A 15,000-nucleotide genomic window follows, 5' to 3' on the forward strand; every position below is an offset into this window, starting at 1 on the left:
CGATTCGTCCTCGTCTGCCTCCTCGTCTGAGTCAGGACGAATGAGGATGTCTTCTTTAAGAGTCGTGAGCGTCGCCGTCTGCGTTTCTGAGGCTTTGGTCAATTGTGCCAAAGTGTCGTTAAGGTCTTTGAGGATCACCGCCATGCTGTTCCGTGAGGATTGGTCTACAGCACCGTGCAAGCTCTGAACATCGGGTTCCAAGCCTGGTGTGGTCATTCTAGGTGTTTTCCTACCCAATGAACTTATTGCAGACCCGATATTAAGAAACTTGAAGGTAGAAATAGAAGATTTTCTCCGCGTAAATAATCACCGTGCTAAAACTGATTTGCGCGCGAAAAGCACTGGTTATGCGCAAGCGTCTAGCTATCTCATGGGATCCCTGGGGCAGTGATGACGAGATAGAATTAAGTTTTATCTTTGTTTATAGGCTGTATCATTAGTTTTTAGGTTTTAGAAGATATTGTAAAAGTCGTCAATATGTTAAATTAGAGGCCTATAGGCTACGCCTTACGCGCCCTATAGAGGCTTGACCGCTTATTAGAGCATCCATACGTATTTACAGCCCATAATAATAATACTAATAATAATAATAATGATAATGATAATAATATCATGGGTGACAAATTACTCCTTAATTTAGGCGCGAAATTTCAGCGTTAATTACAAAATTGCCATGGTAACATCTCTTGTGTCTCGATCAGAGCCAAGATGGCGTCTAGATTTAAGACAGTGACCATTGAAGAAGTTACGAAATTAAAAGAAGCGGCAGAAAATTTAAGTACGTGAAAGAGCACAATTAACTGGGTTAGAGTTTTTGAGAAGTGGTGAAGATGATTCTTCCCGAGCAGTTGGATAAAGTACTCGAGCGATTTTACAATTACGGTTGTGAGCGTAATTTGTCACCCACGACATTAAAAGGTAATCAAATGGTTTTCTCGTGAAATTAGGAAATAATTGCACTTGCGTTTTGTCAAAATTCGGATAATTTCCCTCGCCTAAAGGCTCGGGAAATTATCAGAATTTTGACAAAACGCGCGTGGAATTATTTCCTAATTTCACTCGTCGCCATTTGATTACACATACTAATAATAATAATGATAGTAATGATAATAATAATAATAATGATAATAATGATAATATTAATAATAATGATAATAATAATAATAATAATAATAATAACTTTTTTAATTTATAATAACTTAATTTAAGTCTCAAGGTTATTTAGCCGAACACGAGTGCTCTACTAATATCAGAGAGACTACCTGTAAATTAAGTGAAATCAGAACAAATCAAATCAACTGTTAAGTTTTTGAGTATGCGCATCTTATCTGCAGGTTGACTATTTTTCGAAGTGCGCATGTTCAAAAGCTTTAATTCTTGTGCTTGGACGCAAGGGTCTGTATTTTCTCCCACAAACAGACAGAAGTCATTCCTAGTAGAGACGAGATCGATCCTGATGTCTTGCACAGCATGTCTTCGTTGGGTTGCTTCAAGAACCGGGAAAAGCTGATACGCAATCTCCTAAAACAGGAGTAAGTTAAAACGATTTATTGCATTGCAAGTGTTCTTCCATGGCTACGTTGTGCTTGTGCTCTTGACAACCTATAGAGAGTTCGTTTTGCGAGAACTGTCCTTCATGGAAGTAACTGCGCTATCTTTTCTCCATTAGAAAGACGATAGAGAAAGTTATCTACTTCATGCTACTGGAGAGGAAAGAGCGATCGCCAACCAATGAAGATAAAGCAGTGGCCATACACAACATTAAGGAAATATGTATGCATTTGCGATATAGCCTCCAAGACTGACTCTTGATAGGTTTAACTTTACAGTACTTTCCAGGTGATCTGGTGACGTAATTCAGAGGACTGGTGAGAAAAAATTTAACGCCGTATCCCACAACCGCGCGTGGCCTTATTTCCGAATTCAACATGCAGAGGCGACGTTAGATCTCGTCGGGTCTACGTGAATGTTCATTCAGTAACAGGGAATATGGTAGACACGAAATGATCTGTTGAGTTTTGGCGATGGAAATACTGCAGGGAGTTTGGAAACAACACCTAAAGCCGCACGTGGTTGTGGGATACGGCGTTAAGATTTTTCTTCCCAGTTCTCCAAAGTACGTCACCAGATCCCCTGGTTACGCCAAAATATTTTACTTGTCAATGGGCCCTCACTAACGGGTAAAAGGCCTAGAAGCAAATGACATGTTCACCACGATGGTCATTCACAATGGACACTACAATAAAATCAATGAGCCAATCATCACTTACTTCTGAACCTCTAATTTGTGAAGAAGTCTGGGCGTGGTTAAGCCAGTTGCTCTCTGTAGCAATGCAAAACGAAACCGAACGCGAAAATTCCTTTAAACTCGATTGAAATTGGCTTTTAAGAGTTACACATACGAACTTGTTCACGTTGTGCAGAGGTTATGGACGTTCTACTTAAGAATATTCAACGAGATACATGTATGATATAGAGGCTAGGATGGCAAAGCACCGAATTATTATTCTAAGATATTAGTTTGAAAGTTCGTCTGAAAGTTTGCAAGTTCCGATGTTTTTGCTGATTCAATTTTCTCCGAAGATATTTATTTTTAGACGAACAGGAGTTACAATATGACTTTTGGACGCTTTGGCAAGTTTCATGAAGCACAGGTAGATTTTTTTCAAGTTGAAGGTTGACATAAAGACGGCAAAAATTGTCTTTGTTATCTTATAGTGGAAGATGCACCTAGAAAACGTGTGGACTCATGTGGATCACCTAGGTTACAAAGACCAAGGTAACGTCCGCCTCCTTTACTGACACGTGCGTGAGTGGTTGGGTACAGTAAATAGACCACTTTCGATATATTAAAATTCAGCTTAGCAGCGAGGTTTAGAGGACACAAACAAAGGAAACTGAATGAACTTGTTTATTCATTTATTTTGTTTGTGTCCTTTAAGTCTCACTATCAAGCTGAATTTTAATACGTTGAAAGTAGTCTATTAGGACGTGGCCTGAGGAAAAGTAACCTTGAACCTCTCGCTTCCTCGTTAGACTGACCAAAGGATAATAGATTGGATTGCAGGCATGTATTGCTGTCCTATCAGTTCAGCAACCAAAGAAAGGGGAAAAAATAAGGGGACTGATGCCATAGGACACTTCAAACTCTTTTCGCTGCACGTCTGTTCCCTTCTTGTTACGATAAATTGGCAGGATACCTCTTAGGTTTCAGCGTAACCTGTGTTTACGCAATTGCAGAAAGGCCTCCCTGAATGCATCACCACCAGTAACTCCAAGATCACGTGCGGATACTTACTGTGGCGCCGTAACGAGGTACGTGTTATTCAGTAAAGTGAATAATGGGTATAATATTGCTGGTGCAAAATAAATACAGCCTTCCGTTATCTATAGAAGAAAAAACGAACGATGAGATAAGTTATCAGTCCATTATTTTAACCCCCTCATAATATGAACAAATTTGAAATGAGGCTAAGTGTAATTTACGCAAAGTTAAAACCAAACCAATGCATCAGGTTTGCATGGGATATATGGGGGAGCATCAGCAGTTTTGCCTGGGATATATGGGGAAGGGGGGGGGGGGGGGGGGGAAGGCACCAGGAATTTTTGCAGGGGCATTGGTTTTTGCTTTGGCTTTAGTTGCTCTTTTGCTTGCTTGCTTCTTTTCCCTCCCACGCTCCCTCACATTTTTGGAAGTCCTTAGACAGCAATGACCAGTGCCAGGTTGCTGACCAGCGGTTTTCGTTAAAACAATGGTTTGATGGATTGCTCAGTCTCGCGGGCTCAGAAAACCTGGTTGTGGTCATTGTTATTTAAGGTTTTTCCACATTTTTGGGGTAAGTATAGATCGTATTCATAAATGGCGACCAAAGAATTATTCTTTTGTCTTTATGCCAATCATCCTCACCAGCTTTGTTTGCTCGAACAAAATTCAAAAGAATTTTCGCTCCCAAGTGAGGCTAGTGAGGATGATTAGCACAAAGACAAAAGAATTATTTTTTGGCCGCCATTTATGAATACGGTCTAAACATTCCACACAGTGGTTTTCTCAGTGATGTACTGAGAGGTGGACAGTGGATCGGTTGCCATTATGACTTCCTTGCTGCTGAGAAGAGTGCTGCCTCTTCTCTTACTACCTTTACGGCAACTACCTCCAATAAAATTGGCGTTATGTTAAATTGTGCAAATTGTACACAAAACGAGGGGACGTTTTGGCTGGCGTCTTGTTATAAGATATTATAATATTGGGCATAGATATTATGGCAGTAAGATTCTCTGCTTTACTTATTGTTTACAGTCCTCTGGTACATGTGAGTCCCAGACATCGCTCTTGCCGCAACGCGCCTCCAGAAAGCCCTCTGTCTAGTCCCCCAGAGTCACCCTCACACAACGTCACCACTCCTCCTGGGAGCCCCTGGCGATCAAGACTTGCCAGCTTCAAGCATGCAATCGTTGGCTCGCCGAGATTCCACAGGAAAAAGATCACACATAGTAGGTTTTTGTGTTGATGTTATGAACGTGATATTTAACCTTAAATTGTGCTTTGGTCTGATGGTCGGAGGATCGGAGATTCGATTCCAAGTTGAGGATGTCTAGACTTGTTTCATGAAGGAAATCTTATGATGATGCTTCTCCTTGCCCCAAAACAATGTTGAGCCATAGCTTTTTCTTAAGTATTACTCCTACGGAAACCGGGGATAGGCTCCGGCGTGTTGGGCCACTGGCTCGTTAGCAGACTTTACCTTTATGGATGGACACAAACGGACAAGATTGAAACGGATTTCATTTGGGTAATCTTGAAAAAAGTCGGCCCGACGTTTTTTAAGTTTATGGCAAATCGCCTGGATAAAGGCCGTTTTTGCTCAGAACCATCTTGTTTGTGATGTAACGATACCTTCATTAGTAGAGAAACTCCACATTACCATTTTCGAACTTTAAACTCGGGATAAATTAAAGATTTCCCCGCAACACCCTGAAATAACGTGACATAGCCCCTTTTACCAGTCGTCAGAACGGGTCTTTAAGTCGGGATTTCGGGATCTCAAGGCAAGCTCACTAAGCCCTGACATGTTTCTGTCGCTTCCCAACAGTGTTTTGTCGGTCAGACACCTCTGCCCAAATAGGACACTTTGTAACTTTCATAAGAATTGTCCTTTCATGAAATTACTTCCTTGACGAGTGCTTCTATTTTAATCTCTTTGTCAAAGCGTAGGTAGTTGGAAACATGGTTTGCGAACGAAATGATATATGAAATGAATCATGTGAGCTATGATCCTCGCAGTTATGATCAAGTGAGCTATGATCCTCGCATTTATGAACGAAATTTTAGCAATTGCGTAGAGGTGCCAGAAAAATCCAGGACTTCAACGGGGTTTGAAACTGTGACCTCGCGATGCCGGTGCGACGCTCTAACCAACTGAACTATAAAGCCATTGATGTAGGGAGCTGGTCATTTGTGGGTCCAAATGATCCCGTGGTGAATGAATCAACGAACGAAATGATATCAGTGTTCGACACTAACTTCCTTACAAATTTGCCCTCTGGGCAATCAGTTTTGTTTTTTTGGTTGCCCATGGTATTTTTTTCCGGTTGTGCCCACCTTTTAAAAACCTGTTGCCCATTAAAATGACAAAGGAGGCTTGTAAAAATGTCAATTTTGTCGGTCCACGAAAGAGGATTTAATGAAAGCTATAACAAACTGTTATCTGATGATTTGGTGTTCACTGGTCACATAAGTATAGTAACTTAGTAAATGCTTTGCAACCAGATCAAACGCAATCGAGAAAATTTCATGAATTTCCTTCATCGTTGTCACTACCATTTCGCTTTTTTCTTGAAAACCGAACTGAAAAAGACATATTTTCGCCTTTCATTTACGGGCTTGTTCGATATCAAAGTATCTTAGCGTATTTGACCGTACGAAAACTGGGTTCCATTGTAACAAGCATTCCTTTCACGCGGCTACGAACATGTTCCTCGTTAAGTTCCAATCTATTTTGAGGTTTGAACCAATATTTTTGTAACAGAAAAATAAATGACTGGAAAAAGATGTAACGTTATTAATTGTTTATCGCGTTCTTGGCGACTACGTAATATTACTAGTCACTCTCTTCGTTGCAAAGCAAATCGTTCCGCAAAATATTAGTCAAACAAAAATTCTGATTGCCCGGTCCGGCAAGTCTTAGGGTTGTTTTACTTGCCCACGGATATATTTCGCTTGCCCCGGGCAATCGGGCAAGGGTTAGTGTCGAACACTGGTTCATATACGAAAGGAATCATACATTGAACTGCTGAAATGAAATCAAGTGAGCTATGATCCTCGCAGTTACGAACGCAATTTTAGCAATTGCGTAGAGAAGGCTGAAAAATCTAGGACTTCAACGGGGCTCGAAGCCGTGAACTTGCTTCTCTACGCAATTAGCCTGTAATACTCTTTGTTTGTCCCTCCATAATTTTGTCTAAGCATTGTTTTTATTTTCTATTGGGACTGATAATGGTCCCATGAGAAACTGGAAACAATGCTTATGTAAAATTTTGGAGGGACAAACAAAGAATATTATGATATTTTTGATACTGGCTAATTGCTAAAATTGCGTTCATGACTGCGAGGATCATAGATCAATTGATTTCATATCCGCAGTTCAATGTAGGATTCATTTCATATGTCATTTCGTTCGTTGATTCATTCATCACAGGAACATTTGGACCCAGAAATGACCATCTTCCAACATCAGTGGCTTCATATCTCAGTTGGTTAAGTCGCGAAGTCACGGGTTCAAACCCCGCCGAAGCCCTGAATTTTCAGGGTTCTCTACGCAATTGCTAAAAAAAAAAACAGATTGTGATGCCAAATTAAGTTGGGATTTGCGCAAAAGGAGCTTCAATTAACTCCGCCCAGATGCATAAATTGATGCCAGTTGGGACTTCAAGGAAAAACGTCGCCTATGGCAACGAAAACGTCACTCGTTTATTTTGTGCGATATGGGCGATGTGTCCTATAGCAGACTAGCATGGCATGGATGTTAAATATAAAGACAACAATAGTGAAAGATGCGCTGTTGTAGGCCCAGTTTGACGTCAAAACCTTAAATCAGTGATTCCACCTGTTTTCAGAAGTCAGTGGCCTGCGCGTACCAGCTAAAAGCTATGAAGCAGTCTTTTCGTCGGTACGGGAACACTTGCTCCCCAGGCTAAGAGGAGGGTGACCTACCTTTAGTGCTGAAAGTGCTATTTGTTATGCTACAAATACTGGATTATATACTGGCGTTTGGTCTACGATCGATTCTAACAGCTAGGAAGGGAGTTGCATGAGGCGTATCCCTCCCTCCACAGGGCTTAAAGATTTTTTCAGTAATGTGGTAAATTATGTCTTGCATGCAGCTTTGTAAAAAGAAAAGTACTACAACTGTTGTATTTTCTGGCAAACTACAAACCGAGTGCACTGCAGCAAGTCAAGACATTCGTTTTCTACCCTCCTTGACATTAAGCCAAAATGCCAGGGCGTACGGAATCAATATACCATATTCGTATTCTCAGTATTGGACTGGAACTACAATAGCTTGCCTGCAGTGGAGGCTAATGTGGGAAAATCTTTTCAAATGCGAATACTATTTAATATATTCCCCCACATTAGCCACCATTGCAAGCTAGTTCCAGTCCAATACTGAGAATACCATGATCTGAGTCCTGATTAATCTGAAGAGAAACAAGTTAAGTAAGCTTTTGCAACTTGTTTATTTGAGTTGCGTTGACTTCAGAACCTTCTTGATATGTTAACCTCTAGTGCATGTTTCCATACCTTAGAATTTGGCCTCCCAGGCTTCTTCAACGTGTTTATTTGGGGGCTTCAGAACCGCCTTTGTATGAAGATGTTGCAGTACACATTTTTCCTTTTAAGGCTCGTAATTGAAGTTTCACCTGTTTCAACAGATCATACTGAAAACAGCGCAAGTTCTACATCACCCGATTCATCACCTGAGTGAGTTTCAGTGTATTTGAGAATCTTTTCAAGTTTTGTTCAATTTAATAGACATTTCCCGGGTCGCTCCATCTTGAATGATAGGGAGCTTAAGCACGCACGTTTTTGAGACGCGGACGGCAACCGGAAGAGAACATTTCGCGCGCCAGGACAGTGGTGTCTCCCAGATTTTAATACTGATCATTTCTAATGGAGAAAAGATACTTAGCAATGTAAATGTGGTTGTGTGAAGACAAGTTAAAAAGGGAAAAGGGGGAACGGTTGTCGTCCGCGTCTCAAAAACGCGCGGCTTAAGCTCCCAAATTTTCAAGTGCAATCATTCACGCTTGAGGTGTAATGCGCATGGTGGAAGGATGGGAGGAAACTTGTTGCTTGGCGACGGGCGAAATGACAATCCTAGGAAGTATTCGGACCTACGTATTGTGAACTGTAAATAATATTGCACATTAATGAAAAAATCGGACCTGCGATCTCCTTAACACCGTTCGAATGCTCTACACATCAAGCTGCTAGCACTGCATTTTAGTATTCTTTTGTTTGATTGCAAATTGGCCCTTTTGGCCTCGTTCAAGGTTAAATATTCTTCTGAATTTTACGTTTGAAAGCGAGGCCAAAAAAACCAATTTGCGAGGAAACAAAAGAAACTAAATGGTAACCATTTTGAAATAAGGTGTAAAGGGCAACCTGAACACGTCATTGTTACTCAAGATCGCGGTACCCAGGAAATAATGATAATGATAATGATAATGATATTTAGACTTTATACAGCGCTTATAAAAACAATTCTAAGCGCTTTACATAAGTTTAAAATAGCAAATAACCTAGTATACAATAGAATATAGAAAAATTAAAAAGAAAAAAAAAATCAGGAATTGTAGAACAAAAATAAGCGATTTATTTCTGGTACCCTAAGCTCTTGAAAAAGATGTAAACAAATTTGATTTTAAACGGGTTAAAAAGTGTTTTTTTTGGAGTAGAAATTCCACCTAAGTGTTTGTTTTTAGTTTGGGTGCCAAGCCAGTCGCATTGTACCTTACGAAAACTGCTGCAATTCCCGTCTTATATGATTGAGCGACGCGTTTTCCTTCGCTTTGTACCGACTGCACTTGTTTTTGTCAGGTTAATTTTAGTATTAAGGCGCTTGTCTATTGCTAGGTTTTGGATTTGCAAAGTCACTGTTTACACCAGGCCCTGTTTTAGAGCAAATCCAAGGAAACTTCATGGAGAAAAATATACAAACTGTCAGATTGCGTTGTTACAAGTGTTATGCAGCCATCAGTACCAAGCAGCAGTACGTCTTGCATTGCGCTTGTTCATTCACGTGATAACTATCCAATCAAAGAAAAAAATCACCCCTCTAGCAGAGCCTTTCTTAACTCCACAAGAAAGAAATCGTGTTAAAGTGCACCTAACCCCAAAATATTTTCTTCGCTAAAATGAATCTTTGCACCTGTTCGAAACGCATTGCGGCCATTTTTTTCCTTTTTCTAACAAATCCTGCCATTTTATAGGCTTCGAAAGTTGCGAAAATCCATGCATCTTTTGTTCACGACCGAGTCAGAAGGGGAGTGGGTCTATTCCTGATTTGACGTCACAATCTACTTTGCATGCATTTTTACAAAGAGTTAATGCAATGTAAATCAGTTTGAGTATGTGCAAGCCTTTGCCTGGAGACAGTTTCAAACCTAGGCCAAGTCTAGATTGCGCTCCAAGACGCCAGGATGATTTTCGTACTGAAGGCTCTATTTTGACCTTTGCCTTGTCAAAAATATGATGCGCGCGTTGCCTAAACCGGTTTGACCGGAGTGACTAGCCCAGAAACTTGGGCTGCGGCAACTTTAAAGACTTGACACGATTTCTCAGTGCAGAGCCGCTCTTTCTCGCCCTCTGGTGACTTTTAAGGAGGCTCTGCTTGCAGGGTGCGAGAAAATAACTTGGTAACATAATTGGTATTTTGTCTTTGCAGCATCGCCAAGAAATCATGGTTTGGACATCTTATGCTTGGCCACCATTCACATACAAAACATGAGGTAAATTTTTGCGATATTGTCGTTTTCTGTGTGCGGTGATGGTGGTGAACTTGTCTTACTGTCAATAGGCCACTTTCAAAAATAAAATAATACTCTTTGTTTGCCTTCCAAAATTTTGCATAAGCATTGTTTCCAGTTCCTCTTGGGACTTAAAATGGTGGCCTATTGAGATTAATTGAAGGTGTAATATGATATGAAGTGGAGATTATTAGGAAATTGAAGCAATGATTATTACATTTACCATAGCAATTTGAGCAATGGTCGTTGAAGTCATCTAACTTTGTTTAATCCTGTTGTAGCCGTTTTTTATCATCACACGAGAGAAACCCTTCAGCACTGTCAAAGCAGATGTCGTTCACGCATTTTTATCGGTGAGTGGAGATAATCTTTCTAGGTTATTTGGAACACGAAGACGCTCTCTTTTCTTTAACTTTCGCTTGGCTGGCAATTACGGGAAAGGAGACCTCTGTTATGGGTCGAAACTCACTCTGATCCAACCGCCGTCCACAGCCTTGGACGGCACTCTTCAAAACGCCCTACGCTGTGTTTGCTGACTGTGACTTGAGCCAGCTGTGTCTCGCGCATTCCTTTGCAGTAATTCCGCTGTTGTTAAGTGAGCCCGTACAACATGTGTAGTATCACGTGAGGATTCGGTCGCTAAGTAACCGTTGCGCATGCTCAACACAGTGATTTTCGACCCATGGCAGAGGTCTCTCTTCCCAGGGAACGCAAAAGAAAAGAGACCTCTGCTAGCAGGGAATAAAAGGCGTGGTACCTTGGGCACACGCGGATGATCTGTTAATCAACTGTGGACGCATATATAAAGGTTTGTAATAGTTTGTGTGTAATAAAGCCCCGCGGCGGCAATCTGTCCGTAATGTTATTTAACAATTATTCCATGAGTTTGCATTGAATTTGAGGTGATAAACGTATATTTTTTAAAATTTCAGGTTAGTCACTTGACGCACTCGGTCCTGTCACAAAGCGGCTTCAAAGCGGAGTACAAGAAACCTGGAGGTAAACATTTTGAGCTCAGTTGTTTTTAATAGGACTAAACTGCCTTCGTGTTCGCGTCGCTAGTAAGTCGCTCGGTAATCGCTCGTTTGGTTGCCGATCCAGATTCCGAAGGGACCTCTGCTTCGTTTACTCCAGAGAAAAAAAAGGATTCAAGATTGGTGACCAATTCGGAACGTTTTGATACGGAATTCGTTTTGGTATTTCAACATGAAAGGTGAATCGGGTTTAAAAAGTTCCCGGGTAATCTGATTCGTCACGACTCCCCGGAACGTTATGAATCCAGAATCTAAAGTGGAAACCCTATATCCGAATACTTTGAATCCGTGCTGAGGTTTCTCGTGAAAACTAGTTTTTGTGATGAATCCGGGAATTTCTTCTCGTTTTCTCGAGAAGAATGTTTTTGACTCCATTGAGAATTTAATCAGCTTGAAACCAGCTCTTCGTCCGTTTGTGTGAGGTAAATGCAATTCTGTTATTTGCCGGCTAGCCGAATTAAATTCGTTCGCGCTAATTTTGCTGGAGGTAGGAGCATACATAACGCGAATTCGAAATTAGTTGCTCCCAGTTTATATTTCGTACGTTTATTTGGCAATTGCAACTTTATTTCGCTTTTTGTGTCGGAGATTTACTTGCGAGGTGTCCAGTTGTATCTAGATTTATAGCCTTTTGGAAACTGTTACGTAAACACCTGCAAGTAATTAGAAGGGGTATACATATTTTCATTTATTGGCCATATGGCATTTAAACTCCAGGCGTTTGGTGTGGGACCAAAAAACAAAAATAAATAAAAATAAACTATTTCTATGATCAATTGCTTCTTGTTCTTGTTAGTTGGCCTTAAATCTGCTCCGAGTGTTTTAAACGGGTATTTTGAATTTCCCCTGTTTGGATAGAAACAACATTTCGCTTGATTATGTTAGTTGGGCGACGTTCTTAAAATAAAGCTTATGATCTTTAAATAACCCGGCCCGCCTTCTTTCTTGCTTATCTTAAGTGTGACTGCACCTTGAAACAGTTTAATCACAGCGATATTTTTACCATGTAAGGGAGAAGTGACATTTATTTCAACAATGATTTTTTTTTTTAGGAAAAACAATGTTCAAGAAAGCTGTAAGGATATCAGTGAATATATCTCCAGCTGATCACAGCGAGTTAGAAGAAAGTTCCGTTCATACTATCTCTATTGTTCTTGAATCAGGTCGGTGAGTTTTAAATGAATGTGACCGCCCCTCTGAATGTTTCGATTCTCGTCGAACGAAAGGCCTACAATTTTATCCCATTGCTACGTTGTCCATCCTTCCGGAAGTTTTGATGAAATTTCTGTGTGTGAGATCGGATTCATCTTACGTATTTGATTTAAGCTTTGATTAAAAGCTTGAGGTCTCTTGAGGGAGGCAGCATGCTCCAGTGGTTAGGGCGTTGTGATTGCATGCGGTTGCCCAGGGGTTTTAACCCCGTTCTAACCTCTGGTTTAGATTTGTTATTCAACTCTACCACTCTTTGTTTTTCTACTAAGTTCTTTCAGATTATTGAAAGTGCGGTCCCTGTGAACTAGCTTGATAGCTAAGTGCACTTCCACTACTAACAAGTTTATATTTAAGTTTTCGTACGTTAAAAAGGGCGAGTTAGCAAATGCGAGATTGCTAAATAATCTCGATACTTTTGCTGTAGCTTCCTGTAATACACCCCAGAATTGCATGAAATCCATAATTGAATGACATAAACTATTTGTCTTATATATGACAGGGCCCGTTCATCGATTCAAGAAACTGTGCGAAAAGCTTCAACTTATTCTACTATCTAACCAAAGAAGAAGCACAAGCAACTGTCGAGCGGACGAGGAAAGTCGAGAGGAACGCATCGTTATCGAGAAGAAAGACTCGAAAAATCCAAAGCTCCATCTGACTCATTTGACAGACACAGAAAGCGAAGGAGAGATCCTGGACTCACCGAGGGGAAGTGGTAGCAAACCTGTTGTGTCTCAAATGAATGGTAAAGGGCCTGAGAATACGAGCCAAGTATTATAAAGAGGTGGTTGTATTAATGAAGTAATAAAATCAATGTGCGATAACTCAGCGACATCGGCCGTTTTTATACGAGACGCAAATAATCGTCCAAACGAATTTTGAACGGTGTCGTTTAATTTGTCTAGTGTGAACGCGGGACGAAATATGTGAATCGTGTAATCGGTTTGGGACAAATTGGGCAAACATTTCTTAGTGCGTTTATTAAATACTTGTAGGATATCCGATAAGGATGGAAGAAAAATGCATTTTCCGTCTGGGCAAACTGTCCGCGTTATTACTTCGTCTTATAAGGGGTACCCAAAGAGAGAGTTCTCCCTAGACGGAGAATCAATTTTTTTATGCCACACTTAAGAGACGGACAACAAATGTATGCCCATACGTTCCTAGTGTAAAAGCGGCCAATGTTACGTTATTTCATAACCATTTGCGTTTCAAAAATTAGAAAGATTCACGCGAAACGGCAAACGGCAGATTGTTAATGAAAATTCAGTTTTTCTCCATGCTGTTACTGGGCAAGCTTAAGTCAAACACAGAAATGGGTTGATATCGTAAATTAACGAAAATCCATAAGTGACATTTCGAGCGTTAGCCCTTCTTAAGAGTGAATTTTCGTTACTCTAGAAACTAACCACTCTATCCATAAAGTCAAACACGTTTCTTTGATGTTTTGTAAAACCCCAATTCCAGCCTGACTTTTCCCATTTGGCGTAGGCGCGATGGTAAGGGTCTGTCCACAATAATACTTTTTCGAAAACCGCCGTTTATATATGACCTTCCACACTAAAACGATCGAAAAACGGACGTTTTCAAAAACGGAGGTCCACGAGAACGGAGGTTTTCGAATGCGCTTTTAAAAGTGGAGACTTACGAAAAAGGAGATCTATCATTCTACTGTGGATGGCGAAAACGGAGGTTTTCGAATACACGTGACGTAATAATCATGTGCATGCCTCACTTTTGGCGCGGCCAAAACGAACCGATAGTTTTTTAAAGCATGCGCATTAGGACAAAGAAATTGCCGGAGCATAGCATACAGATCTTTTTATCCGTTTTCAGGGAACCGAAGGTTTTTGAAAACCGGGTTTTTCGAAAACGAAGTTGTGTGAACAGGCCTTAAAGTGCCCCTGTGACCAAAATCAATTCATATTTTTCTTTGGATTTCAAAACTATGTTAACAAAACACTAAGTGACCCACGTTTTAAGCCTTGATTTCAAAAAGACACCTCCTTATTTTAACTGTAATTTTCCTATTTAATGGTCCGCCATTACTAACATTATGTTCTTGAGAGAGCTGGATCGAGGAGAAAATGACGTCAAAGGCTCACTAGTTTAAGAATGCAATACGTGTGTACACCGCAGAATGAATATGCAGCACGGGGGTTTTGGGCTTTCAGACTTTAAACTCACGCTTTGCATATATAATAAGCTGCGTTCACACGCTGAAATTTTAAGCTAGTGAGCCTCTGACGTCACTTTTCCCTGGATCCAACCGTCTGAGGTCCAATCGGCCAGTTTTGAACATGAGTAATGGCGGACCGTGAAATCCAAAACTTACACTCAAAGTAAACGGCCTTTGGATAAAAATCAAAGCTCAAAATTTTGCCAGTCAGGTGTTACGCAAACACACTTTCAAAATCTGAAGGAAAAAAGGAAGTGGTTTTTTTGATCACAAGGGCACTTTAAACCTCGCTATGATATCATAATCTTCCAGGCGGTGACCGGCATCCTGAGCCGGTAAACGCTACAGGCCGGTTGTATGAACAAGTGTAGCTTAAAAATACGTTTTCAAGAATCATCTTCGAAAACTTTCCAGGAGTTAGTTGCCTCTTGGAGCTTTATCTTCTGTTCGGCGATAAGCCGCTTTTATATACAGTCTGTACTAGCAGTGGCCAAAGAAGAATGATTTGGAACGTTTTTTTTTAAAGCACTATCAAAATTTTGATCAATT

At 40.5% G+C, this 15,000-nt stretch overlaps 1 protein-coding gene across 1 annotated transcript in view; it reads left to right on the forward strand.

Moving 5' to 3' along the window:
* Positions 1 to 15,000, forward strand: part of LOC138014322 (serine/threonine-protein kinase BRSK2-like) — a 46,155-nt gene that overhangs the window by 29,139 nt on the left and 2,016 nt on the right. Inside the window, exons 14-24 of the mRNA XM_068861377.1 lie at positions 1,420 to 1,532; positions 1,670 to 1,773; positions 2,719 to 2,779; positions 3,241 to 3,315; positions 4,298 to 4,491; positions 7,930 to 7,978; positions 9,945 to 10,008; positions 10,308 to 10,379; positions 10,959 to 11,025; positions 12,113 to 12,223; positions 12,772 to 15,000. The exon at positions 12,772 to 15,000 is cut by the window's right edge and continues 2,016 nt beyond it. Coding sequence (XP_068717478.1) covers positions 1,420 to 1,532; positions 1,670 to 1,773; positions 2,719 to 2,779; positions 3,241 to 3,315; positions 4,298 to 4,491; positions 7,930 to 7,978; positions 9,945 to 10,008; positions 10,308 to 10,379; positions 10,959 to 11,025; positions 12,113 to 12,223; positions 12,772 to 13,052 — 1,191 coding nt within the window. The 3' untranslated portion in view covers positions 13,053 to 15,000. The remainder of the gene's footprint in view (positions 1 to 1,419; positions 1,533 to 1,669; positions 1,774 to 2,718; positions 2,780 to 3,240; positions 3,316 to 4,297; positions 4,492 to 7,929; positions 7,979 to 9,944; positions 10,009 to 10,307; positions 10,380 to 10,958; positions 11,026 to 12,112; positions 12,224 to 12,771) is intronic.

This window comes from Montipora capricornis, chromosome 8, assembly GCF_036669925.1.
Source record: "Montipora capricornis isolate CH-2021 chromosome 8, ASM3666992v2, whole genome shotgun sequence".
NCBI lineage: Eukaryota > Metazoa > Cnidaria > Anthozoa > Scleractinia > Acroporidae > Montipora > Montipora capricornis.